Raw genomic sequence first — 27,565 nt, 5'->3', positions numbered from 1 at the left:
GGAATAAATTAATTATAGGAAAAGTTGAGAAAGCAAGAACTGCAGGAGGTGTTTTCAACAGAGGTGTTCAAATATACAATGCCCTTCCTGAGAGCATTAGAGATGCTTATAACATTGGTGCTTTCTTGAAGGGTGTTAATGCATACATCTGTGGAAGAAAACGTAATTCTATATGTATAATAAGTTTGATAAAATGCTATGTTGAATTTTATTGTATTATTTTAGATTTATTAATTATAGTTTTGATAATTTTGTCAAGTACATATGTTAGAGTATAGTTGTTAGTTTAAGTTTGCAATTGTTGTAAAATTGTGAAATAATTCATTAGCAATTTGCTATATAATAAATAATAAATAAATAAATATAAATGATTTCCTGCATGACAGCAAAACGGTTCGGTGATTACTAGTCAAATGTAAACCGGTCACAGGACAACTGGTCACTCTAGATCGGTCACACATGATCACCCGTCACACCCTAAAATCGATCAACCAGTCTTTTCGTGACCGATTTTAGGGTGTCACCAGTTTTCTCGTGACCAGTTTTAGTGTGACGGGTGATCACGTGTGACCGATTGTCCTGTGACTGGTTCACATATGACTAGTAGTCCGTTTACCAACAAAACTTACCTACAGCATGGTCGTATTGGGATCACTTACGGCCACCACCTGTCAGTTCAATTTCTGGTTGCATAAGAAGAGTGGACAGCTTCGTTCCCTAGTGTTATTGAGTCAATCAATAGTTTGTCGAAATGTATTTATTTTGGCCTTGTCCATTCAAATTTAAACTGTAGATAATATCAAACATTAATTTTGTTCTTGACGTTTGCAGGTCTTTAATTTCGAAGATCGGCCCACTGTGGAGACAAGGTTGGAATGAAATTCCCGAAGTTATGTTAGCCTTCAGCGCTGCCGTTGTATCTGTACCGCTTGGATGTTACGGTGTCTACAAATACGTAAAAAACGACGGCGACAACAGGCGCTACAAACAATCCATCGTCATCATGAGATCAGACGATCCGCGAGTTGCATACATCCACAAGAATTAGCCCGCCTACCCATTCGAACACGAAGTTTTGTAAATAATTGTGTAGCTCTTAAGATTTGCGTTCAATAAAAGTTTGAAATGTATTTTGTGTTTCTGTTATATTGAAATAATGCGATGCATTTGGCGGAATATTTTTAATGTTGCAATATTTACAAATACGTGTCATTACATTCAAAAATTTATAAAGTCGTATGACCAAAACAATGGTATAAAAATATGTGTAAGTTATCGATTCAAAATTTTCTTCGTGCATGATTTTCAGAGTGGGTTGATTCACAACTGATTAAACATTTTATCAAATAAATAAATAATGAATTATAAAATAAAATACTGATTCAATACGAGTGATTAAATGTTATTCTATTTTTTTTTTGATTTTCCTTTATCTTTCTTTTCCTTTTGTTTGCTGGGATTTTTTGAAGTAGTTGCTTTTTCAGGTTTACTTGTGGTATTAACTCTTTTCGTTTTCTAGAAAATAAAATAAAATTATTACACATTTATTCAATTCTGAAACAAAAGAACATTAAAATTTTATACGATAAATACGATGGTGCGATTTGGCCATAAAAACTATCTCCCACAACTTAAAAAATCTCTTGCATTTAATATGAATATGATTTTTTTGCCCTTTCTCATTTTTTTATAACGCAAATATATGTATACTAGTGTTGTCACCCGGCTTCACTCGGTATTTGTTATATAAACCGCTTAAACATGATTAATCTAATAGTAAACATTCATTAGTTTTTTTATTAAATTTATTTGAATCGAAAAAAAAAATTATATTCAACCATCGTCATAGAAACTTTGATTTATTTTTGAAGCTCCCAATCAAACCTGACAACCTTACTCTTCTTTCGAAATTATATTTTAGATGTTACAGTCAAAGTGTATTTTCAGTTGTAATATATTACAACTGGCGTTCTAGGTCATATTGGAATATATTTCAACTAGTCAATATATTACAAATGAAAATACACTTCAAATATACCTATAGTTGATACCAGCCAGAGAAATGTAATAATAATAGAAGGGTCCTTACGAACAAATAATTGTTGCGGTACGTCTCTATAAATACGCTACAACGCACGGAATACAATCAGATCAATTTACTTATAAAAATGTATCCCATGTTGTTTATTGTGTTTTTGAATTCATTGTGCAATTTTTACCGATGCTTGCCCATCTTGCGAGTAATATAAACAAGCAGAGAAGTTTTTATCGTACGTACGTCGAGCACCAAGCATCAAAAACGACTGATGCTAAAATTATTTAGAATTGTCTGTGGACAATCGTCACTTGACAACAATATGACGCCTAAAGCCAATTCTATTAATATAAAAATTCTCTGGTACCAGGTTAGATGGAATATATTCCAACTAGCCAAAATATATTACAACTGTAATATAAGAACAAACGACTATTAGTTTGTTTTAAATCAATACAGAATTAGCGGTGTGTTTTATTTCACATAGGAACATCAAAAGCGTATATATGGCTAGTACAACATAATAAAAACTAATTACCTTGACCATGGCATCATTCTCCAAATCACTATCTTCATTATCGTCATCAGCTGGTTCTGTGTTTTCAGATTCCACGAATTCATCAATATCCGAATCTTTACTCAACACTGACTGACTTTTCTTAAAGCTCACTTGAGAATATGGCAGCGGCGTAGCCTCTTTATTATACTTCCGAGTCATAGCAGACTTTACCTGAAAACCGCACATAAAAAATATCATCACCTGAAAAAAACATAAACAAAAATATTTTTAAGTACACGACGACAACCTTAGAATCGATCAGAGCGCTTTTATCATTTTGTCTAGGCCATTTGCTAAGCTCTATCAGCGAATCGAGATCTTCCCTTAGCAAATGATATGCTTGCAATGTGTCGACTGCATCTTGGACACCATCGGCGCCTTGGATTAACGGATTTAAAACGGCGTCTCTAATGTGAGCGGCATAATCTAAACGTATAGACTCCTTTGAACCTGATGTACTAAAAAGTAAATATAATTAATTTAAACTAAATTGAAAGTAACCTCTATACATATTAAAGAATTCAGCGGAAGCAATCTCGTGAACAATCTTGATAATGAACACTAATTGACAACTAAATATTCATTAGTCAAATTAAAGTTTACCACATAAGATTTTAGCAACTTGTTATTAAATAAATAAATAAATAAGATAGTGGTTTACGACATGGTTGAGTTTGGGTCACCATCCTGCAAGTTGGGACCGATTCGACCATGTTGGTGCATCTCACTTTACTTCCTTCCTGGCCGTCATATTAAACAGCGTGCATTTCATTCCTTTCGCCTCCATAATAGTGTTGCGTAGGGGGTGAGTTCAGGATCCAAATGAAAGGCCAAAGTCGCTTCACAGCATCTATTGAATGATTCAGGAGTTCCACACGTAACCAGCGATTGCTCCAGAATAATCTTATTTGGCATATAAAGAACAAGTTGCTCACCAAAGCTTCCCCGATCCATTTATGTATCTATTGTCTGGGCACATACAGTTTTAAGTGAGTCTCACGCTCTCGCCTGGGTTCTGAGAATTCTAGCGGGCACTTGCTGAGTCTCGTTAAGCCAATTCGGGGGTCTCCATTATTCATCCCCGAATGCACTTAGCTGATACTCTCTCTCGTGTTCCCACGTTACAATAGTATTATGCCACAAAGTAATCTTTTGAAAATAATGTCAGTCAAGAAGGCTCAGCATTTTGTTGAACGTTGCACACATTTCCCAGCATAATCATTCAAATTTGTTGGATTTACACTTTTTGTACCGTATTCGGACATAAGCGACTACCATGGGCAGACATTTTTTACAGCCTGTGCAAACTCTTCCCTATCTTGGGCAAGCTGAAACAATTTTTCGAGCCCAATCTACGTTCTGATGTTCCAAAGCCATGATAGCCTCTTTTTTCCAAGCCACCATTTGCCCTCTACTTTTCCTTCCATTATTATCTGTAGAAGGCGATACTCGGGGTTATGAATTGTGACCAAAATATTCCAGTTATCGAAGCTTTACGGTAACAAGAAGCTCTCTATTTTTGTGGAGCAGCTGGAGGACTTTTTAGTTCTTCACATGTTCCTTCCAGGAGATCTTCAACATTCTCCGATAACACCACATTTCAAAATACTCATTATTTGTAGCTATTCTTCAACTCTTGGATAATTTTAGATCGATGAGTATTCACTTCCTCTAGATAGCCCATAGAAAGATATTGCAAACTGATAAATCAAGTGTCTTTCAGAAAGAGATATGATATATGGAAACTTTTTTTGGATGAATTGCAAGGAAATTTGTAGTCCATCCACATATAGCCCATTGTTGGAACCAAAACATTCCAGAATACCAGAATTTAAAAAATTGAGATATTAAGCTGAGGAAAATTGTGGATTATAGGTTTAATTATGTCCACTGGATATTAACTGAGTGGCATTATCTTCCAAAAAAGACTTATGTGGTTAGCTTTTAATTAGCTAAATAATGATAACTTTTCAATTATAGTGTTCATTTTCAAATTACTACCTAAAATAATTGTTTCTGTCCCATCTTGTACATTTTATACACAAAACATTTACCTTAATCTTGTATGAGAATGTATTTCTTGTGCAAGACGATTCATTTTGCTCGTACGAGAGTTCTGTCCTAACCAGGCGGGAAAATCTATCTGACCTTGCATGTGTCCAGAGAGAAGCGTACCAGGTATTACAGAGCTGAACATTGCCTGAAATAGATTCAGTTCTAAGACTTCTAGTATCCACGTTGAAATGTTAACATAAGATTTAGATCAGTCTTTAAAAATAACACATAAACATTACAGAAAAGTCTACAATATAATGTTAATATTACTTGTGTTGGAAGAAGACCCCAAGCCATACTTCTCCTTATTTTAGCATCAACCAAGTCTCCGGCACTGATAGAATCAGCAGCTTCGGCGAAACGAGCGAGAACTTCGTTCCTGAAAGTAAGCGTCGAATCAATATCTACGATGATAATTTAAATTGACTAAGATGTACACATAAATGAATTTTACTTGGGACAGTGTGGTGATACTTTCAAATAGTTTTGCTGAACAAATAATGGAGCTAAACTATAGTCATGGAAGAACAGGTCACTTTTGTCGTGTATGCTCATGTTTTTGTGTTCCTCTTCGGAGAATACGGAACGACAAACAGTCCACGGACCCTGAACGTAAATATACATTAAATATTGTATTAAATAAATCAAAACAAATATTAACGCAGTATATGCAGTACATACCAATTTAATATCTTTTTTTGAATGTTTGGAATCGTTCGACACTGAATCTGCAGACATTATCTTCTCATCGGCAGACCACATCGACAGCAAGTTCAATATTTGTCTGACGTCTTGCGAGGCGCCAATAATGAGCTCCGAGAGCGAATTCGGCGATATTTTCACACCTTCTTTGAAGCAGATCGACATCATGGCCGCCTACAAAACAAATAAATTACTCAACTGTATATATTAACCATTTGATTGATGTAGAATCGGCATTACCTTTATCTGTTCAACTTTTGGCTTGGCGAACGATATATCAAAACAGTAATTGACCAAAGATCTCATCTTTGTTGAAGACTTGTCGTTGCAAATACAAATTATAGGTACTTCTGTGGTTTTTATTAAAGTTATCAATTCTTGCATACCACCTAAATATAAAAAAAAGTCAATTAATAAATTACACGGAACAAAAAAACACGTTTTTTACTTACCGGAGCGTAGACTGATCAATCTTTATTAAATTTTACCCACTGAATTCGAGTATGACAATATTTTTTTATTAGTTTCTTCTTATTTATAAAATCTTATTTAATATTTGTATTTATGTACTACTGTATTATTATCAAACCACCTTTCCCAAGTATTCTTAAATAAATAAAATAAGAAGTTTCTCATGCTATCATCCATTTATTGGACTAGTTATATATTTCACTACATTTACAAGGGTTGGTTTTCAATCTTAATTTTTTTTTTATTTTATCTAAATGTACTAATTCGAGTAGTAAATGATTTTAAATTACAATATGAATCGCTCATAAGTGAGAGTAAGCAAGTAAGATGGAGTGATGCATTCTTCATTCTTCATCTCGCTCTTGCATCAGACATACAACAGCATTTTTTAAATCATTTCTACTCGAATTGATACGTTAAGATAATACAAATAAAATATCGCGATAAAAAAACAATCCTTATAAATTTGGTCGGTTGAAAAATTGGCGGAAAAAAAATGTGTAAGAAAAAAGTATATTTTTGAGTTTTAAAATTCGCTAGATAATTAATTAGAAATATTTTAAAGGAATAAAAAATCAAAATCAATAGAAAAAACACCTGACTATTGATTTTAATACTCACTTTTGGCACAACAAAACTAGATTTTGAGTTAGAGGCTGTAAAAGTCAAAAATCGTAATTTTTAAATGCTCATATCTCATAAACAAGAAAAAAGCAACAAAAAATATTGTCATATTCGAATTAAATAGGTTAAATTTATTGAAGATTTAATAGTCCATTCCGTTAACTTTTATTGTAGCTGTTGTATTAAAATCAAATTGCAATGAATTCAATGCAATACCTCTATCTTCATTTCCGGCCATTCCGTCTACTTCATCCATTATGATTACATGCTTTTTAGAAACGGCACCTTTACCAACTTTGCCTTAAATATGTAATAATATATAAGTATAAAATAAATTATAAATACATTACAATAAAATTAGCGTCATCATAATGCACCTTTGACAAAACCCGCTAGCGAGTTTGTACAAGTGAGTTCTGCGATCTTTTCTTTGATCAAATTTTTACTTCTAGTATCCGACGCGTTGAATTCGACCGTGTCGAAGCCCAGTTCTTTGCAGACCACGGAAACTGTCGTCGTTTTACCTGTACACAGATCGATCCAATTCAATGTAAAAAATACACTATAATACATAAAAGAAATGATACATTTATCATTTTCTCACCGACTCCAGGAGACCCGCTCAAAAGAGCTGCCTTATAATATCCACCGTCGCCTTTTGCCCAAGGATTCGGTTGGGCTAATTTCAAACGTCTATTTTGATACCACTTTGTTAGCCATTTGTTTAGTCTGTAATTAGAAAACATAAGGATTCAATTTGCTTATAAACGATATAACTGAGTCCATATATTTATGCATGTAACTATGCTTATATAGATTCACACTTTACAAGAAGGAAAATATATAAAACTAATACTTGGCAGCACAACTGGCATCTCCGTGTTGGCCGATTATTTGCTTCATTGTTGTGGGTCGATATTTGTCTACCCACGACATATTTAAACTATTGGTTGTTTTAATACTAATCACTTCTGGAGCTTCTATAAATTAAAATTATAACATTTACATTTAAAAAATTATACCATTCGGTGTTTGAATAAAATATTTGTATACCTTTAGAGGTTTTGGTACATTCTTTTTCTTCAACTTTTATCGAAGGTTCCTTTTTTAATTCGACAGACTTTCCCTTTGCATTATTAACAGTCTCCGCTTCTCCGTTTGTGTGTTTGTTTATCTTTTTATTGCATGCATCCTTGCTGAATTTATTTTTTAAGTCTACAATGGATGCTTTTTTTGGAGTTGGTGATTTACTATGGTTACTGTTGATGTTTGCCTTCTTTTCGGAAGCTTTAGGTGTCTTTTTTGATGATGCTACCGCATTCTTTTTAGAGCTATTGTCATTTTTTACAGAAGATTCGGATCTTTGTGTGATTAAACTTAAGAAATCATCTTCAGTTAAGATTTTTGTACCAAGTTTTTCAGCCTTTGCTATTTTAGCAGGGCCGGCATCTTCGCCACACAAAAGATGAGTCACCTGAACAAAAAAAAAAACATTTATAAATAAAAATTATTCTTCGTTTACATTCGAATAGATCAATGAAAATGATTACACACTTTTCCACTGAGGGTTGATTTAATTTCGCCACCGAAGCGCTGAACGATATCGGTTATTTCGTCTCGTTCAAAAGATTCTAAAACTCCTGTTACCAAAAATGCCAAGCCTTTAAAGCAATCAGGACTTCCCTAAAAACATTAGAATTTTGATTTAAAAAAATACTACCAATTTATGGCTTAAAATATCTAAAAGTAATTTACCTGTGGAATTTCCTTGGCTCCGTGATTTTTTGGACCGCTTCTATTGAGATAGTTTTTATATAACATGGCAGAGTATCTCTTCTTCTCGAATCGTTCCTCGTCTAAGACATCTGCAATTGCATAAAGACATTACTAGATGATGATTGAATATGAATTGCAAAAAAAATAAAATGATTAAATACCAGGAGTTTTTTCATTTTCAGAAATCTTTCGCTTTCTCGATTTCTTATTGACTTCTGGAGTTGTCGGTGGCAAATTTGGTTTTTCATCTGTGGCAATATGTGTTTCATCTAACTTTGCTAATTGATTATCATCATCATCGTTAATGAAATCTGAGAAATCTTTTTTAGCTTTATTTTTATCATTTAGGTCTTTCTTTCGATCCAAAAACGATTTTTTGGAAGTTGTAGGTGTTGATGCTTCTACCTTTGTTGATTTTATTTTATCATTTGGACTAATTTTGCTAGAACTATTTACGTCGTTTGATTTAGGTGGGGTTTTAACAGGAGACTTAATAACAAAATTGTCAATTTTATTCATTGTACTATTTGATGAATGTTTATTCTTCTTAGGAGTTTCTCTACTTTTAATGTTTTCTTTTGGGGTATGTTTTTCAGGTAGCTTTTTGATAGGACTAATTTTTATTTCTTTTTTTTCTTCCTTTTTATTATTTTTGTCATCCAATTGCATTAGTGTATTATTGAAATTATCGTCAGAGTGTACTTCGACCTCAGTTTTACCCACACTTTTCAAGGATCTTTCATCAGTATCGTTTGATTTTTTCGGAGGAACTTTTCGTTGTATGGGAGCACTGCCAAAAATATCTGCGGCTTTGACTTCTTTTATCTTTGGTTTCGGCACATCCTTAGACTTTTCTTTACCTGTACCGTTTTTTTTAACATCATGATTCGTTTTATCTGATTTTTTGGTTGATTCAAACGCTTCTTCTGAATCAGAATCAGAAGCAACAATCATCCTCCTCTTCTTCTTTTTCCCCTAAAATATTTGAATTTGTAATTGCACAAATATACAAAACAAAATTAATTACTATACAACACTGACATACCTGATCATCTTTCTTGGGAGTCGGTGTTGGGGGAATGACATCATCATCGTCTGATAGTGAAGAATTTTTTCTTTTGGCAACAGAAGTCTGAGGAGTCTGTTGGGTTTTACTTTTAGCACCCATGCTGAAATACGATCGTATGTCCTAGAAATGGAAAATATATTTATATTATAGAGTTGATTAATCATTTCTTATCGATCGTGTGGAATACTTAGTGATAACATGATTGCATAAATAAAATATATCGTCAATGCAAAATATTTCCGATGTATGAATATTTAACAATGGTAAAAACTGAATCGATTATTCTGACCTTGGACATTTTGAAGAGCTGATCTGGACCAAAAATGCAATAAAATTTTGTACGCAAATCCCTCACACACCAGCCTAGTTGTCAATCTGACAACTAAAGTAGCGCGCTATTTTGTATTTTGGTCGTAGCACATCAGAATCCGACTCTGTTAGCTTATATTACAAAAATGCAATATTTGAAATCAAATAATAATATTTCACTAGTAAACTCTGTGAAAATGACGAGCTAATTAATTTAATATTTTTCATACTCTTTTAAAATATGAGAATGCGATTTATAGTTGAGTTGATCATTTTGTAGTTGTTTTTTGGGGGTCTCCCTCACGGGCCCGAAAGTGAAACGCCCGAAAACCCAAAGGTCTACCTCACGGGCCCGAATGTGAAACGCCCGAAAACGCAAATATCGGAAGGCGAAGATCAAAAATCGAAAGATAAAAAAAAGGTGCATGGTAAACGGTAAACTGGTAAACGGTACATACTCACTTAATTTGCGTGAGCAGGATACAACAGGAACAAGAGGAACAGGCTTTTCTTTAAAAAAGTATAGTAATAATTAATTTTACTGTTTTAACTACCTCTGTATTTTTCAGGAAGTTCTTTTTGAATCAATTTATCTACTATGAAGGCTATTAACCATTTCAGTTTAATGACAACTTAAATCTAATATTGTACTACCAAAGTTGCTCCCAAATTATACCATTTTAAAACTACATATATAAAAAGAATTTCAGTTTGCCTTTATTGACTAAATTATGACTATTAATGAAGTACGATTATTACAATAATAAAATTCCTGATATTATGCATAGTATTAGGTTTAAAGCGGTGAGGCATTAATTTTAAAAAATTTCGTCAGACGAAAAAGCGAAATAAGAAGAGGGTAGAAAAAATTAAAGTCCAATAATGTATTTACAAAATAAAATATATTTTAAAGTTACATAAAATAGAAAAAAAAAAATATCAAATGTATTGCTGATGAAAAAAATATATAAAAACCCGATATAACAGCCACCTATTTTTTTTAAATTTGTATAAAAAACACATTGTTGACAGTTTGAAAGTTCGACATATTGACATTTGACACATTGTAGACAGTTTGTTGGCTGTTTCTTGAAATTCTTGAAATTACGTGAGTTTCACTTCATTTCAAGAATTTATTTCATATAGATTGTTTTATTAATTAATAAGCGTAATACTATTCCAGTTAGTAAATGCATATCTTTTGATATTATTTGCCTTTTTGAGTTTTCCTCTTTGTTTCTTTATTAGGCCGTTTATTATTTTTAGAAATTCCACGTTGCTTTTTAGATTGAGAATTTTCTTTATCAGTTTCCAAAGTAGTATTGATCGAAGTACTCATAGAAGTTGTTGACAAATTTTTGCCCTTTCTGGATGTTTTACCTTTTTCAACTTTCGAATTTTTCGCAACACGATTTCCACTTCTCTTATTTTTGCTTGTAGTACTTTCTTGAGGTGAATTTTTTTTTGAGTTATTGCGTACTTTTTGTTTTTTTTCTTTGCGATTTTTATTATTTTGAACTTCAACAGATTCGTCACTTTCTGAACCATCACTGCTTTCATCACTAGAACTGTCTCTATTTTTTGGGTGACTTTTTTTGTTGTTCACATTCGAAAATGCGTTCTTGAATTCTTTATTATTTGAATAGTTATCATTCTTTTTACTGTGATGTTGAATCACTTCAACATCATCATTATCCGACCAACTATTTGGATATCTGATGTTTTCAGTATCAAAAGGCATCTGTAAATGAAATAAAATACATGATACATACATAGCCAAATAAATTGAATCAAATCATTAGTTATTTAATTACCATATTTCTATCGTGGTATGTCAGATCCTGATCAGTGAGGCAAGTATACGGATCATTTACATTTTGAAAGCTTAATATGAATGCACTTTGCAATGTCGCCAATTGAAACGGTTTTAATTGAGTTTTTAATAAAATCATACTATTTGTATCAGTGATTCCTATAAAATAACGTAACATTATATTAAATACAAAAAGTATAATAAATACATCTCTATTAATGTTAATGAGTAATGAACAATACCAAATTTCGTAATCTCGATATCTGACGGCCTCGTTTTAAAAGGATCATATTGAAGTTTAAATGATACATCTAATAGTTCAGAACTATTCTGAGGTTTCAATTTGAGGCTGAGTTCTACATAAGTACCATCTAAGGAATGCTGTAAATCACCATACTTTGGAAGCGTTTCCTGAAAGTTAATCCATTAATTCAATAGATATAAACACTAACTATACAAATAATAAAATAATTAAATAAAATTGCATACTTTGAGCAATTTGATTTGCCAAAGTCTGTTGAAATGGGCAGTCAAAGCTTGGTGTATTGAACATAAATATTCTTTAGTCATCGGTGCATATTTGTTACTGATGGCAGCCAAGGAAAAACCTATTGGGAGATGATACTTCTTCAAAGCCCAATCATCCGGTTCTGTAAAAAAAAATATGATAAAAATGTGATTGAAATGATTTTAAATTGAAAAAATATAATACATAGTGAATTAGAGTATGAATTTTTTACCTTGAACTTTACACATTTTGATCGCAAATTGAGCGACAGATTCTCCAACCACACTAACATCGTATACGACAAGACAAGTGTCTGATGAATAATGCTTGACTTGATATCCAGTGTAACGTAAATGATGGGCCAAAATGTTTTCCAATTTTATTCTTTTGGCTTGAAATCTTATCTAAATTAGTGCAGGTGAGCAAGGAATTAATTTAATTAGAACAAACAAGGTAACTATTATGTAAATATGCACTAACATTTCCGAGGGAAGTCGCTTGCATGTTGATAGCATTTGATTTTTTTGATTTGAATTGTTGCGGCTGTTTGAGGCAACTTTTCTTCAACTGAAAACATTGCGCTTCTAGTTGTTCCTGATATTTGATAAGCTTCCCTTGGTCGGTCAACAGTTCCTCCATTTGAGAATCGCCATCTTTTGAAATGTATGTAAATAAATAAATTTTGAGAATTCAACTGAATATTCACAATAAAAAAAAAGAATAACGTAAGTGATGTGTCATAGATTTTTATTTATGTTATACATGTATGACAAACAAACGTAATAATTTGAAACCAATCATAAAAATTACAAAATAAAAATTATCACAGTACGCAAATTTTTTTTATTGTACAATAAAATGATTGAGGTGATATTTTCACTCTAAGACTGAACATGGCATTGATAAATCGCATGCAAAAAATAATACGAAGTTGACAAACCGCTCGTCGGACGGGTATTTAGCAATTTAATTAGGGCATGCAATGATAAGAATGTGTATGTAATTCAATTAAACTAACGGTTAATTCGTTGCAATTGCGGTTTTGGTTGCATCTTTGCGCCAATGCCTCGTTTTTACTCTACAAACTCGACGACTTTCCTCTGACAGTTACAGAAATATGACAAGCCTCTGATTTCAAACGTAACGAACTGTTACTGGTACGTTGGCCGTAGCACCTCATACCACAACCAACTACCAGCGTGCTAATGAACGTCAAAAAATGTTAAAAACGAAACAATTTTGCTAATTTAACGTTTTCGCCTTCATAAAAATGCTTATTGAATAATTAAATAAATTTACAATTTTTTTATATCTATATGTACCCGACTAACTGTCGGACTATGCTATGCGACTATACTATCCGACCAACTGTCGGAACTATATACAGTGCATTATTATGTTTATAATACTTTTATCACCCTTTGAGTCGTTCAATATTTACACAATATATTTATTTTTTTTGTTAAACATCAATTTATTATTTTGAAAACAATTTTGGAGTAATAAACTTTTCGAATAAAATATATATGAATTTCTCTCTCAGTTCATATTTAGTTATTATCCCACTGTAGTTACGATTTGATCGTGTTTAATTTGCTTATAACAAAAAATCTTATGTTTCGAATTATTATAGAATAAAAATATTTATAAATCTTGTGCATAATATACTTGGTGTTGAATTTTTTTTCAAGACAAATCATAGTTTTCTTTTTCATTTTGGTAAGTTTGATTTGAAAAAGTTTGCTCAATTTATTAATTAATTATTATTACTTGACTTTCATCAAATCCACATTTTTATTAAGTAGATTTTTACGAAACATTTCATAGGTACCTTTGAAAACAAAGTATGTATATGTACAAAGGCCGAGTATGTCGTCTAGGGTAATTGGACTATTCGTCACATTGGGGTGGTCACAAAGACAATTTTTGCCATGAAAATCGCGAATACACAATATTTGGCACTCAAGTTCTCGTTACTATGATAGTTATCGTTAGTATGATGGACTTTTCGGCTGCCAGATGTTCCGTTATAGAGATTTTAGTGACTTTGTGACGAGTAATTTGTGACCAGTAATCACCGAACCGTCGTCTAGCGATTAAGAGGGCTGGACACCAGCGCCTTGTACATACAAACGTATTACACTTCTCCCTTCCTCAATTATGGCACTAGAGAAAATATTTTTTAATATGCTATGGATATCCACCATTGGCATGCATCTGTGCTTTTATTTGATTAGTTATTTTTTATAAGAGCTAGGAGCCGCCAAACATCTATAAAATCGCCTCTTTTTTACACCCACGAAAAGAGTACAGCGTGCTTATTGAACGGTCGATTTAAAAAAAAAATACGCGCACAGTTGCATAGAAAATATCTTTCTCATACCGATGATGAAATTTTTTTAAAAATTGGTCCAGTTTTGGAGGAGAAAATTGTACAATACGAAACCTTGATTTAAAATACGTATCATCTGGTCGAAGCGCAACAGTCGCATTCACTCAATATATATATCGAAGAAAGGAACGGCAACAAAATTAAGGTTTCGGGTGTACAGGCTTCTTAAGCATCATAAAGTTGGTTCGATTATTATTCAGAAAAATGCGATCTCGCACACGTTACTAAAATCTCGACCACGGAACATCTGGCATCGGAAAACTCCACCAATCAAAATATTGTACTAACGAGAACTCCAGTGCTAACTATTCCGTATTCGCGATTTTTGTGGTAACGATTGCCGTGAGCGCGATCGCAATTTGGGCAATAATCCGTTTACCATATTATTCTTACCTACGTACGACTATTAATAATCAAATTAACATATAATATGGATTCAGTAAACAGATTTTATTTTGAAAACATAATCAGTTGTATATCAACTGAATATGTACTTTGCTACTTCATATTATTCTATTCAATTATTTAATGCAGTTTGATACATACATATGTAGGTACAATTGTCAATGTCAATACAAGGTCTAAATTTAATACATTGTTGAAAGGTCATAAGAACTTGAACTTGTATTGTTATCGTGGGTTACATTCTAATCAGTGGCGTGCGGTGAAATTCTTCCTGTTTTTGTCACACATCCTTACTTACGTGTGCGCGAGCAGGATACAAGGGGACTCGATATGACGTCATCTGTTCCCCTTGTAAAAACAGGGAGAATTTCACGGCACGCCACTGATTCTAATTGGAAGACAGCAAATTATACTAATATCTGCACACCGATACGAGCATTAAAACTCTCACAAAAACGATTATCATGAATTGTAAATTTTCAAAATCTACAAATCTCGTTTGGTATTCATTAAATAAAACCACAATCATTCATTGAAAATTTTATTAAAATATTTTTCACTTTATTTTTAAATACGTTATTAACATTAAATACACACATAACAAAAAAAAAATGGTAACACTTATTTTATTTCGACTTTTTGGATTGCGATACTGCACCACCGCCACCGAGTATCTTCTTTCTTTGTGCAAACATATGGCCATATAACATTGGGAAAAAAGGTATGTATGTTAGCATATATCCTATCAGGAAGTATTGATAGTTGAATATGAAGTTATAAGTGTTTGGCATCGAGACTGTCCACTGTTTAGTGGTGGCGACTTCCCGTTGAGCATGATACATACAGAGAAGTTCACCTGTGATACCCAACGGATACAAAGCGATGAACAGAGTATATCTAAAAAAGAAAAATCACAATTACGTTACATTTTAAATGACATGAATTGAATTTTTTTTGATTTGAATGAATCACACCTGAGATAGACTAGAAATTTGGGAACTCCGCCGACTAGATTCATGAAATAGTATCCGTATCGGATGATTTCAGTGGTGCACCATGCAAGCAATGATAAAGGTAGTCCGGCACCAGCAGGTGCTGCTTTGGTTGCTTGCAAAACACCACAAACAACAAATACTCGAGAGTAAACTTGCATCAGTGTGATTGCAACATTCGACGGGACCATTCCAGTTATGGCATGAATAACCTAAAGAAGAAAATTAAGAAATGAATCAAATAATCATGAAGATTAAGATACATAGTCATATTGTAGGATTTAGTTGGTATTAGTGGATTACCTCAAAAATTGCAGCATTTTGGAAAATCATCAATGTCCACCATACTGTGTCCCATAAACTTGATTTTGAAGCAAAATCTTTAACTAAATAATATGACACTAATTGATATAGCATATACGACCATCTGAAATATAGATATGAAAGTATTATCAGTCGAAGTATCACGTTATAAATTTAAATTTTGACTGCATATCATGAATACTATGGAAATAAAAGAGAACTTTGTATTAAGGTGAGAAATATTTGTCCTTTTCAATAAATTATACATGTCGATTTTTAAAGGTCAAAAAATCAGTATACTATATGCATTACATTATCATATGAAATTGAAACGTTTAGCATAAGAAAATATACAAAATTGATGGCAAAATAATAATAATATATTATTGATACATAAAATTTGCTATGAAAACAAAAAAAAATGAAATTCACTAATACAAAATACAAAATGTATTACTTGTGTTTTTTTTTCTTTTTAAGCGATTTTGAAAAGGTTGACCTTCACTATTTTTCCTCTTCGATTTAGAAAATAATTGTATGCAAATACATACAAAAAATACCAAGTCCAAGGTTCAAATATAAGTGTACAGTTTGCATACGCTTTGCATAATATATCGTTACCGCTAAGGAAAATGCTATCAATTATATTCATAGCTTTATTGAATACAAAAAAGATTAAGTAATTCCAATTTCTCAAACAAGATGATGAGACACTTCGATAATGCAATACACGTTTGTAATATTAGCATAAACATTTTCACTGAAATTATTCGACTTACTAGGCTGAATCTGTACAATAATACAATCTGATACATGGTAGTATCTAAGTAAGTTAATAGTATATAATTTATATGTAAAACGTATGCTTTCTTTTACTGACCCAAACCTACATATATGTATTTTAAATGCATACACATGTACAAATATTATTATAAATGCGGTTACTGAATAATTTGTTCTATATATAATTATAGGCATGTAGAAAATTAATTATGCATTGCAAAAATAATGAAACAGTCTTATTAGTATGAACGATATCCCCTCCACTGATAAACTGGTCTCGAGATTGAATAGAAAGTAGTGAAAGCTGATTAAGAAAAGTGAAAATTATGGTAGGGCAAACCTTTTATTCATAATAACGGTTGGTGATTTTTCACCAGTTTTTGTATGAAAAGGGTACACGTTAGGGGTTGAATTAAAATAAGAGTGTGGGTGAGAGGGGGTAGTTTACCCTGCTGTTTGTGCGAGGTTGTATGCCAGTAGATATGCTTTTATGAGAGGTCGAGGACCACGCGACCGACTAGAGCCGTTGCCACCCATTGATAAATATTTTTTTTGTATGTATAATCAATACACAGCACAACCTACACCACCGACCGCCCACCCGCAACTGACGTTTGTGACGTTGATATAATTGAGCGCGCCACTCCCTCCCATATCAGTTGGCCGTAAAAAATGTATTTCATGGCATGAGATTTTTATAATTATCAAATCTAAAATAAAGTTACGGACTCTATTGTTCTCTCATTAGAAGCATTTTGGAGTTTGGCGCTGTCATTAGAATCCCAAGGAGGCGAAATTCTCTCTATTGATTGAAAGAGTTCAGAAGAAATATCTACGTTACCTATACTTGAGAAAGTATGGGTATTATCCATATTTATTTCCCACAGCATTTCTGCAGGGTACCTTGGCCTTTGATTCTCTGGCTTTTAGAAGGATTGTTGCCATTTCCAAATACTTTTTTGGAGTTTTAAATGGAGTTGTTGACAATTCTTCGATTTTATCTGAGCTTAAGTTTTGGGCTCCTGAGACCGGTAGAGCGCTGCGTAATCGACGAATCTTTCAACTTATTGTAACAAGAACGTCTGCTTTCAGAAACTCGTTACTTGTGGAGGCTGTCCGGTTCCTCAACGTGATAGGGGAACATCTTGACTTGTTTAATTGTCGTGTTGATGAATTGGTCAGCTTCATGAGATTCAACACTGGTTTGTTTGAATGAGATGTATGAATGTATTTTACATAATTTTATTTTTGTATAATTTTATTTTATTAATTTTATTTTCTACAATTTTATTTTTGTATAATTTATTATATAACCGCTGTGACGCATTGGGGTAACCTGTCAGGTCACAGCGGTCTTTAGTATTGTTATTATTGTAATAATAATAAATAAATATCAATATGCTAATTTCATATATGTAGTCGATAATGTAAAAAAGCATTTGCTGAGCAATTTTCTGTACGGCAATTTTCCTGTGCGACGGGAATCACTGAACCAAAATCACCATTTATGTTAAAATTATTTTTTTATAACGATAGAAATTGTAAAGAGAGAAAAATGTAAATTAAATTTTGTAAAATTATAAATTTGACAGTCGAAAAATTGTATAAATATGTAGTCACCTTGAGTTTCATAAAAAGTTTTGACAATTCACATTTGCTTTTAACTAATCGTTACCTAATTTTAAAGGGGTTCTAACTGCACTTGCTTTAACTGTTAGTTAGAACTTTTTCAAAGTAAGGTAACGATATCTATTATAATTATCTGAGGGTTTCAAGGTGAGTGAAAGTAAAAAAATAAAAATAGGAAAGAAACTTTTTTATAAAATGTTTTATGGGAATATTGGGGTGCACTGGTTAATAGTTAAAGCGGTTCCCCCATTTAAAAAGGATTTATATGATCAAATTTTCGGACTAATTGCATATGTAAGTTCAGAATTCCGTCTAGTTACAATTAAAATTATACATATAATTGAAAGCAGTTAAAAAGTGCCAATTGCATGTTTATTGTACATTTTGTAAAATAATAATGTAATGAAACAATACCGCACTCTAAAATCAATGGCCTTGTCAACATGCATGTGGGCACAAATTAATATTACATGTATTTTGTGTTTATCTATTTCAATTTTAGAATCAATTAGGTTTATGCAGTCGTATAATCGTTAATCATTCACGCTTATGGGTAACTTTCTTATTTTATAATTAGATACTGCCTATATTGGTATGTAAGATTTATCTTATTATTTACTACTTTAACCTTTTGACAGTGAGATGAATTTATTTGATATCATATCCATAGTAAATAATTATATCATAAGCAATATAATACAATACAATCTTTTTATTGTATGTGGATTTGTTTCGAAATTAATTAAAATTTTCAAGGTTGTCAAGATTATTTTTATATATGTATATGTATTTTAAATATCAATATTAAGTTTATTTTATGAATTTATTATACATACACAAGGACTCTTATTTATATAATAATTCGCAATGGAATTTTTTATCGGTCACTTTTAAGTTAGTAACAATATTATTTATTAGATGCATAAACATAAACAGTTGTATTAATTTTATTTATCGCAAATATATATGTATATATTTAATATTTCAAATCAGGCTCATATAGAAAAAAAACTATAAATTTACTTCTGCACAAAAACGTTTAATTAATACGAATTTAATTAATACTGAAAACAAAATTTAACTAATAAACGAAAAATGATTAAACTTAATATAATCTATATATATATAAATTAATGTCTGTGTGTGTGTGTGTGTGTGTGTGTGTGTGTGTGTGTGTGTGTGTGTGTGTGTGTGTGTGTGTGTCTCGAATAGGCTCCTAAACCACTCAGCCAATTACGATGGAACTTTCAGGATTTATTGCATGCATGTCCGGGAAGATTACTGTGAAAAAAAATTCGGGAAAAAACGGGAACGGAAACGGGAAAAACGGGAATGAGTGTCATTGCAACGCAATAATTTCAAATGTGTTCGCTACCTGCTTTTTCCGACAAATGGGAATGGGAACGAGAACGGGAACGGGAACGAGAACGGGAACGGGAACATGAACGGGAATTGCATGCGTTATTATGGCATTGCAACGCATGCCGGGGTTCAGCTAGTAATTTAATGAAAACTAACTTGTCTAACTAGTCTCGGATACTATGCAGTATGAGATTCACTATCTAGTAATAAAGGTCTGAATAGAAATAAAGTAATAAAATTTAAATTCTATTGCGAAGTTGGGTTTTTGGCAAGTTTTCGCTATAATATAAGGGAAATGGTTCCAAGATTTGAGATTATTAAGATTATTCGCTCGATAATACGATTAATATAAACATGTAATTACTATAAATTTTAAGTGTTTTATTTCATTAATAGTTTAACGTAACAACATATGTATGTAAATGTAATCTTAGGTATGTTTTGACTTAACTGAAAATGTTTAAAATTAAACTTACATTTGTGTCAAAACCCTTAAAATTAATCAATCAACAGTAGTCAGTACATTCTAATTGTTATTGAGATAAAATACTGATTAAAATCAACATTGATAAAGTTCAAATATTGTTATATATGGATTAAGAAATTAAAAATTTATGTTGTTCTTATTTGGCAGTCTAGCGTGATTGTTGAAAAAAGTCAAAATGAAATTGTTATTACTGTTCCTATTCGTTGGAGCAGCCTTTGGAGAAGCTAGCGAGTAAGTTTAATTTCATAATATATGTTTTAAAACAATTTTTTCGTTACTCATATTTTTGATTTTTAATGTTTTTTCAGAAGAGCACTCGTTACAGCAAACTTAAATGAATATATAGACCACATAATACCTGACATAGTTGATTTCCTGAAGAACAATGGCTTCGAGCCAATGGATATACCCGACCTACAGGACGGATTCAGTGTGGTAAATTTTTTTACACTAAGTTTAAAATGTACATTTGTAGTAATCATTAATTTCAATGAGATGGTTTAATATTTGTTCTATAGAGACCGTTGCTTATCACATACCATGGTGAATTAGAGTTGACCAAAGGTAAACTGACAGGTTTATCATCTCTTGCCAGAGCCGGAGATTTCACAGTAGCATACATAAACAAGATTATTAGGATCAAAGGAGACTTTGGCTTCAAAGATTTGGGAGTGAGTTAAATCAACTTTTAGAAATTAGGCTTGAATTACATCTGAGTTTTGTTCACATCAATTTTCTTCTGCAGTTCACTTATAATTACTTGGCAAAAGTAATGAATATTGGACCGACAGGTGGGGTCGTCGGTAAAGTTACCAAACTCGGAGGAGTAGCCGATTTCATAATTGACTTCAATAATAATGAAATCCACTTGCAAGCATTTTATTTACACGATGTTGGGTATGTTTTCAAATGGAATTCAATTATTTTTTTTTTAGTAATATTGTTATAATGATCAAACTATGAATTTATATTAACATTTCCATTTGCAGAAGGATAACTGTAAAATTGACAGGAAACATTTTGACTGATTGGTTGGCTAATTCCATCGTCAACACTGTCACTTTATTGTTCAAGAACGTCATTGTGAAGGTGATCGAAAACAATTTGAAGAGTGCTCTTCAAGATAAGATTGATGAAATTAACAATAGCATGTCTGGTTTCCACAATACCCTGAAGTTTGAAATGATGGCCCTCGAGTATATGAGGCTGCAAGCTAAACAGCAACAAGAAATTTATGCTATTCCTCAATATTGATTGTTTATTTATAATATGCTGACTTTTTTGTATGATAAAATCTGAATAAATTTTAAAACCAAAATCAATTTTATTAATTGAAAATTTTTCTTATTGCATATAACTTTAATGTAGTAATATAAGGATGTACTATGTAAGTATACATATAACAGAGAAATATTACATTTCTCTGACATACATATAATATTAAATTTATTTGTTGATATATGTATATAGAACGTAATAACTATGGAAACTAGTCAATAACAAATATGTAGCTATTTGAGTTGCTAGGATATTAGCGAGTTTAGATATTTAATCAATACTGGAATAGTTATTAGTGATCAAGGTAATTTACTTTTTTTTACATGAAATTTTTATATAGTATACACAAATACTGTCTGATAAATGAAATCGTCATGTACATCAAATTAAAACAAACACGTATATAAATAAATACAGATATACAGTATCTTTGATTATTGTGAGTCAATTTATAATATTTTTAAGATATAAAATCGTATAGAAAAAAGTTTTATCGTCAAAAAAATCAATATAAAAAGATGAACAATGAAAAAGACAAATGTTCGCAGGAAAAATCAAAAGATGATTATAATAACACAGACGAATGTAGTACAAATGTATGTATACACATTGAATTCATGTTGTATTATAGGCTTTAATTGATATATTTATTAATTATTTTTAAATTAAAATACATAGGTTTCTAGTTTTGGTTCTTTCGATAACTTTCTACATTCCGATGTAGATATTCAATTGGATCACGAGAGAAATGAGTTTTTATCGAAAGTAGAGAGATCTAAGTATGTACATATGTATAAATACTGTCAATAATGCAAAAAATTATGAAGGTATTGAATATGATTCAATATTTATATGTAATTCTTTCCAGATTAACACAAAAAGACAGCAGATATTTAGCATGTGCACTCGAAGATGGTATTAGACAAATGCTTATATTGTGTAAGTAGATTAAATCTTATGAAAAAGTGAATGTTATTTGCTATTTATTACACAATTATTTCATAACAATTTGCAAAAATTAATACTATGTAATTGTGAAAGATTGATCCGGTATGTAGAGATATTGTTGATAATTTTATGTTGTTATTTACTTTAGGGTCATGCAATAAAGACTTAAAGTTGAAAATGTCAAATGAATGTGATGTTAAATCACCTGATGATCAACTGGAGAAAATCAACTATGCAGAACTGGCCAGTGACAATCATAAAATTGCAAAAGTAAACGGCGATAGGTACTATTAAAAAGATAAATATTATAAGAAATAAATGTAACATAATTTATTACATATATAATATTTAAAATTTTTTAGAGACTATCTCACTGAGGTGATAATTAAGGTATATTTGGATTTGAACAAGAATACAAATTTTGCATCGCTACTAGCTGAATTGTCTGATATTGCTGCTAAAGCATATCATTCTTTGGCATTAGATTTACAACACAATGAAAATAGGAGGTTTAATTTAATGATAATTTTGATGATTAGTAATACATATGTGCAAAAATGAAACTTTTGGATTAAATTTTTACAGTTCGTTAAAAAATCTTCAGGATCAAATACGTACCGAGGCACGTCTTAATAAAACCACATTGCAAAATTGTGATCTACAGATTCATAAACTGCGAGATGAACTCGCTGTAATTTATAGCTTTCAATGCTTTGTAATATTTATGTAGATTTTTTTTGAATTTTATTGTTGAAAAAATCTCATTGTAGGATGAGAAGTGGAATTGCAAAATTAAAAAGAATTATGTGATAGAATGGCAAAATGCTCGAATGGATCAGCACAAATTGAAAATTGATCAAACGGAAAAATCATTATCGGACAGTTTGACCGAAATGAAAGAGAAAATTGAACAAGACACAAAAATTAACAAAGAAATTGAAAAATATATGAATAAGACCATCGAGGTGAGTAAAATTTCTAAGTGTTTTATGCTTCAAAAAATAGTTTTGTATTGGGTATTTAAATTACAGGAACTGTCGAATAAAATTGAACATTGGAAAATTAAATACAAAGAAGAATCGGAACAAATTGATAATGAAATTAGTGAGATGAAAACAATGCGAGAAATACAAAGTCAGAAAACGAAGGCATTGCAAAAGTTGGTATGTATTCCCAATTATAGTAATACTAAACATATGATATTGTGTAAAATAATAATTAATACTTGTTATTATTGAAACATTGTTTTGTGATAAATATTTTTTTATTATTGTCATTTTGCTATCGCATTTGATTACAATGTGTTGTTTTTATTTATTACAATTGACTGATACAATCAAAATGTTTGGATGAAAATAGTTTCTGTTGTTTAGTCATTTGGAATATTAATCAAATGATTTAGATTTTTGATTTCGTATTTTTTATATTATAGCTTGAAGATCATAAAACAGATATTGATAATTGGTTAACGTTTGTCGAAGAACGTAATAAGAGACTGGAGCGTGAGTTACTTCTTCAACGGAGTGCAATTGTATTGCAAGCGTGGTGGAGAGGTCTTATGGTGAGACGTAGATTAGCCGCTAAGCTTGCAAAGGAATCAAAAAAGAAAAGTGCCAAGAAGAAGAAATAGAATGTGTAAAATAAAATTTTTCAAAAAAACTTTTCTATGCCTATTAAAATGCCTATTTGTACGGTTTGTTAAAATTAATTTGAATGTTTTATTTTAATATTTCTAAAACAAAATAATTAATTAATTTTAAACGTATATTACTATAAACAGAGAGATGTAATAAGAATAGATGGGCCCTTACGAATAAATAATTGTTGTCAATTTTACGCGGTACGTCTCTAAAAATACGCTACATCGCACGGAATACGATCGGATCAATTTACTTATAAAAATGTATCCCATGTTGTTTATTGTGTGTTTTTGAATGTATTGTGCTATTTTTACCGATGCTTGCCCATATTGCGAGTAATATAAACAAACAGATAAGTTTTTATCGGACATACGTCGAGCACCAAGCGTCAAATACGACTGATACTAAAATTATTTAGATCTGTCCGTGGACAGAATGTCACTCGACAACAAAAGAACACCTAAAGCCCATAGATGTATAATACATAGATCTGCCCTCACGCTTTATACTGGTCTCCCTTTTGGCGCATGCAAAATATTAATGTGCGCGCGCAGAATACGGGAGGAAAAACCTGTTCCTCTTGTTCCTGTTGTACCCTGCTCTCGAAAATTAAGTGAGTATGTACCATTTACCATGCACCCTTTTTTATCTTTCGACTTAAGATCATTCGATTTTCGATCTTTGCCTTCCGATATTTGCGTTTTCGAGCGTTTCACATTCGGGCCCGTCACGGAGACTGGTCAAATATGTATGTGTTAAAATTTATATTAATGTATATTATATAGGTAAATAAAAGATTTCATATTTGTAGATACGTTTTTATTTTTAAAACAAAATAATTTATATTCTTATAGTTAATTATTGTCATTGATTAAATAAAATTATAATTATTAATTTTGAATTAATAATTCATTAGATTTTTTAGGAACAGACCGGTCATGCTATGGAAATTTTTTATCATGTGTGAAATATCGATGTCATTCGACGGTCCTGATAGCATGCTATTGGCCCTTTCTAAAACTTTCTTCTCGATGAAGTTGGTAATTTTCTCTTGATTATCGTTGATCAGAGATGGAACTAAGGTTTGTAGAACTTCATTGATGAAGATACTCACATCCCCACCACCGAGCAATCCTTGTATGTCAGACTGAAATAATTCAATAATTCGAATTTCATACTGTAATTTTATCATATCTTATGTTGATTTAACTATGGAGAAATATTTTTAAATTATCCTTATAAATTACATATAATATGGAAAGAGAAATACCTGGAATTCTTTGATACCAAGAACCAATTTGAATTCTTTCAAAGTCATTTGTGAGACTGAAACAACTGCATATCCAGAAGCTTTAATGCCTGTTATTGCCACTCTATAGAATAAATAGTATATTTGCATTAGAAACAATGATATTTTTACGGTTCATAATATTATAATAATATTGATTGTAAATTTTACCTTGCTTTTCCTTTACCGAAAAGTGGTGTGCCTGCAATATTTCCATCAAGATCATAATCATCTGTTAAAAAAAATACAAAGAAATTATATTACAAACTCTAGTATGCAATAGTGTTTGCAATAAATTGATAAATTGAAAACAAGTATACCTGCAGACATTTCCAAGATTGGAAGAGTGAAGTTGAAGTCCAATCTAAATCTAAGAACGTTGATACTGAGTTTGTGCACTACAAAATCTTTTAAGCCTACCATTTTTACTCCGAAAAGCTTGGCTACAATTCTGAAAATATAAATTTGATTAAATTAACAATGGAAATTAATGTTCTTGTTAATATTTTAAAATTAAAATTCAATTACTCTGCTGTTTCTGGTACGGATAATTCAAAGCTCGCTGTGTCATTTGTGTACGGGTCCATGATTGGAATGTCATTTTCAGGATCACCGTTGATTATAATATCTCTGAACTTTTCAGCGGCGGCCATCAATTCAGCTTCAAAAGCTCTCTCCTGCTTTGTGACCAATTCTTTAAAGATACAAACATCTCAATTAATTAATGGAAATTTATTTTTATAATTAATGATGAAATTCTATAAAGTTAATACTAACGTTGGACATTCATGGCAGACGATACTGCCACAAGGCAGCATAAAAGTATGATGAACTTCATTTTCTTTCTGAAAATGATTATAATGTGGTTTTTTATTGGAAAACACATAGATATATTAAACAAAAGAAAATAAAAATAAAATATTGGCAAACCTTTTGTTTTGATTGTCGACAACACTTAGCAATGAAATCAAACGATCTACTGTAACGTTCTATCGAATTTAGTCAAATATATATACCCTTTATTGATAAGGATAAAAATCAGGAAAAATTGTATTATTTATGTACAATTGTAACAAAAACATGTGTCGTCAGTACCATATCATTAGAGTTAACGTTATCAACACTGATGAATGTAAAGTGAACTTGTATGTCAAAAAAGATAATATCTATGAAGTTGTACGCATATAAAGACTAATATAATGTACATATTTAGATGAAACCAACTTTTTTTATCTTAACAATTTGTTCATAGTGATTGAATTGGCAAATAAAATTTCATAGTGATTTAATTCAGTAAATAAAAATCACATTAATCGTAGAAGTTTCAACATATTTTTAAAGCAGAACAAATCTGAAATTCTATGTATGTATGTATATGTGAATTATGCTTATGTATGACGACGGCAAGAAATTTGTATTTTACTCTATGAAACTGGATTTGGAATATCTGGGAAATACTCCTTAAGCCAAAATTTTGTTTTTTTTGTGTTATATTTTTTGACCATTGTGGCGCATTAGGAATTCCTGTAATGCCACAATGGTCTGACAATTAAAAAAATAAATTAATTAATAAAAACTATATATAAAATCTTTTCAAAATAATAACATTATTAGTAAATAGTAGACATTAGAAGTGATTTTTAAAGAACATCGACAATGGACTGGAGACGTTATAGTAATGGCGTTTAAGGTACGTGCGATAAAGTTTCAGATTTTTTTTCGTACATAGCAATGTGAAGAAATATTTAAATTTGTTAATAAGATTTAAAGCGTTTCAGAGAAGAAATATTTTAATTATTTTGGAAGAAGTTAAGACATAGATGTGTTTGGTGATTCACAATGAAATAGATTAGTTACTTTATTTTTGTTAGGTTTGAGAATTTTTGTCTGAAATAAGAACATTTATATTTGATAGAAAGGATTATAATGCAACCTATCTTCAAAACAAGAAATGGCTTTAAAAACAAGAAATGGCTTTAAAAAACAAGAAATGGCTTTAAAAACAAGAAATGGCTTTAAAAACAAGAAATGGCTTTAAAAACAAGAAATGTTGAATCAATTTAACAAAGCTTTACTAGCTTTAATGACTTCCACTAATTTTGCAGCTTTTTATCATCAACTTATAAACTTAAAAAAT

General features: G+C 31.2%; 5 protein-coding genes and 1 long non-coding RNA gene across 8 annotated transcripts; 2 read left to right on the top strand and 4 right to left on the bottom strand.

Annotated features, from left to right (window-relative positions):
• Positions 1–426: 426 nt before the first annotated feature.
• Positions 427–1,415, top strand: LOC143913179 (uncharacterized). The gene is made up of 2 exons (XR_013260692.1): positions 427–753; positions 832–1,415. It is a non-coding gene; the product is annotated as an uncharacterized LOC143913179 (long non-coding RNA).
• Positions 1,170–9,705, bottom strand: Gnf1 (germ line transcription factor 1). Its single transcript, XM_077432825.1, has 18 exons — positions 9,581–9,705; positions 9,268–9,411; positions 8,384–9,197; positions 8,202–8,311; positions 8,001–8,129; positions 7,500–7,920; positions 7,303–7,426; positions 7,051–7,175; positions 6,824–6,970; positions 6,663–6,746; positions 5,592–5,740; positions 5,331–5,525; positions 5,104–5,255; positions 4,920–5,028; positions 4,649–4,794; positions 2,842–3,052; positions 2,574–2,765; positions 1,170–1,515 (listed from the first exon to the last, which is right to left on the bottom strand). The coding sequence occupies exons 1-18, from the start codon at positions 9,587–9,589 to the stop codon at positions 1,408–1,410; spliced, it is 3,369 nt and encodes a 1,122-aa protein (XP_077288951.1). The 5' UTR covers positions 9,590–9,705; the 3' UTR covers positions 1,170–1,407.
• A 785-nt stretch (positions 9,706–10,490) lies between these two features.
• LOC143913189 (uncharacterized) lies at positions 10,491–13,073 on the bottom strand. The gene is made up of 7 exons (XM_077432837.1): positions 12,940–13,073; positions 12,402–12,574; positions 12,154–12,325; positions 11,903–12,063; positions 11,656–11,824; positions 11,415–11,572; positions 10,491–11,341 (listed from the first exon to the last, which is right to left on the bottom strand). The coding sequence occupies exons 1-7, from the start codon at positions 12,971–12,973 to the stop codon at positions 10,808–10,810; spliced, it is 1,401 nt and encodes a 466-aa protein (XP_077288963.1). The 5' UTR covers positions 12,974–13,073; the 3' UTR covers positions 10,491–10,807.
• A 2,171-nt stretch (positions 13,074–15,244) lies between these two features.
• Hacd1 (3-hydroxyacyl-CoA dehydratase 1) lies at positions 15,245–17,417 on the bottom strand. Its single transcript, XM_077432836.1, has 4 exons — positions 17,245–17,417; positions 16,014–16,137; positions 15,693–15,922; positions 15,245–15,615 (listed from the first exon to the last, which is right to left on the bottom strand). Exons 1-4 carry the CDS (start codon positions 17,331–17,333, stop codon positions 15,345–15,347), a joined length of 714 nt encoding a protein of 237 aa, XP_077288962.1. The 5' UTR covers positions 17,334–17,417; the 3' UTR covers positions 15,245–15,344.
• Positions 17,418–18,936: 1,519 nt separating this feature from the next.
• LOC143913187 (uncharacterized) lies at positions 18,937–21,608 on the top strand. 3 transcript variants are annotated; one of them, XM_077432835.1, is made up of 6 exons: positions 18,937–18,978; positions 20,422–20,505; positions 20,583–20,709; positions 20,793–20,945; positions 21,020–21,171; positions 21,264–21,608. In XM_077432835.1, exons 2-6 carry the CDS (start codon positions 20,450–20,452, stop codon positions 21,526–21,528), a joined length of 753 nt encoding a protein of 250 aa, XP_077288961.1. In that variant the 5' UTR covers positions 18,937–18,978; positions 20,422–20,449; the 3' UTR covers positions 21,529–21,608. The 3 variants fall into 3 exon arrangements, with proteins under 3 accessions (XP_077288961.1, XP_077288959.1, XP_077288958.1); XM_077432833.1 differs by having other exon boundaries at positions 18,937–19,062; XM_077432832.1 differs by having other exon boundaries at positions 18,945–19,017.
• A 3,335-nt stretch (positions 21,609–24,943) lies between these two features.
• Positions 24,944–26,952, bottom strand: LOC143913186 (uncharacterized). The gene is made up of 7 exons (XM_077432831.1): positions 26,359–26,952; positions 26,206–26,273; positions 25,957–26,122; positions 25,749–25,879; positions 25,600–25,660; positions 25,411–25,513; positions 24,944–25,287 (listed from the first exon to the last, which is right to left on the bottom strand). Exons 2-7 carry the CDS (start codon positions 26,264–26,266, stop codon positions 25,042–25,044), a joined length of 768 nt encoding a protein of 255 aa, XP_077288957.1. The 5' UTR covers positions 26,267–26,273; positions 26,359–26,952; the 3' UTR covers positions 24,944–25,041.
• Positions 26,953–27,565: the final 613 nt, after the last annotated feature.

This window comes from Arctopsyche grandis, chromosome 6, assembly GCF_051622035.1.
Source record: "Arctopsyche grandis isolate Sample6627 chromosome 6, ASM5162203v2, whole genome shotgun sequence".
Classification (NCBI taxonomy): Eukaryota; Metazoa; Arthropoda; class Insecta; order Trichoptera; family Hydropsychidae; genus Arctopsyche; species Arctopsyche grandis.
Note: the sequence above shows the minus strand (reverse complement) of the source record. Positions and strands in the feature narration are given on the sequence as shown.

Coding starts and splice junctions, on each gene's coding strand:
- Gnf1 (XM_077432825.1), bottom strand. Junction 7,921..8,000: donor AATCAACCCTCAGTGGAAAA/GTGTGTAATCAT, acceptor TTTTTTGTTCAG/GTGACTCATCTTTTGTGTGG. Junction 3,053..4,648: donor CATTCTCATACAAGATTAAG/GTAAATGTTTTG, acceptor TTTACTTTTTAG/TACATCAGGTTCAAAGGAGT.
- LOC143913189 (XM_077432837.1), bottom strand. CDS start 12,973: ATGCAACCAAAACCGCAATTGCAACGAATTAACC. Junction 12,326..12,401: donor AAGCGACTTCCCTCGGAAAT/GTTAGTGCATAT, acceptor GCACTAATTTAG/ATAAGATTTCAAGCCAAAAG. Junction 11,573..11,655: donor TATCGAGATTACGAAATTTG/GTATTGTTCATT, acceptor GTTATTTTATAG/GAATCACTGATACAAATAGT.
- Hacd1 (XM_077432836.1), bottom strand. CDS start 17,333: ATGGGTGGCAACGGCTCTAGTCGGTCGCGTGGTCCTCGACCTCTCATA. Junction 16,138..17,244: donor AACCTCGCACAAACAGCAGG/GTAAACTACCCC, acceptor TCTATATTTCAG/ATGGTCGTATATGCTATATC. Junction 15,616..15,692: donor AAATTTCTAGTCTATCTCAG/GTGTGATTCATT, acceptor TTTCTTTTTTAG/ATATACTCTGTTCATCGCTT.
- LOC143913187 (XM_077432835.1), top strand. CDS start 20,450: ATGAAATTGTTATTACTGTTCCTATTCGTTGGAGCAGCCTTTGGAGAA. Junction 20,506..20,582: donor GCCTTTGGAGAAGCTAGCGA/GTAAGTTTAATT, acceptor ATGTTTTTTCAG/AAGAGCACTCGTTACAGCAA. Junction 20,710..20,792: donor TACAGGACGGATTCAGTGTG/GTAAATTTTTTT, acceptor TTTGTTCTATAG/AGACCGTTGCTTATCACATA.
- LOC143913186 (XM_077432831.1), bottom strand. CDS start 26,266: ATGAAGTTCATCATACTTTTATGCTGCCTTGTGGCAGTATCGTCTGCC. Junction 25,514..25,599: donor TTCGGTAAAGGAAAAGCAAG/GTAAAATTTACA, acceptor TTTATTCTATAG/AGTGGCAATAACAGGCATTA. Junction 25,288..25,410: donor TTGGTATCAAAGAATTCCAG/GTATTTCTCTTT, acceptor GAATTATTTCAG/TCTGACATACAAGGATTGCT.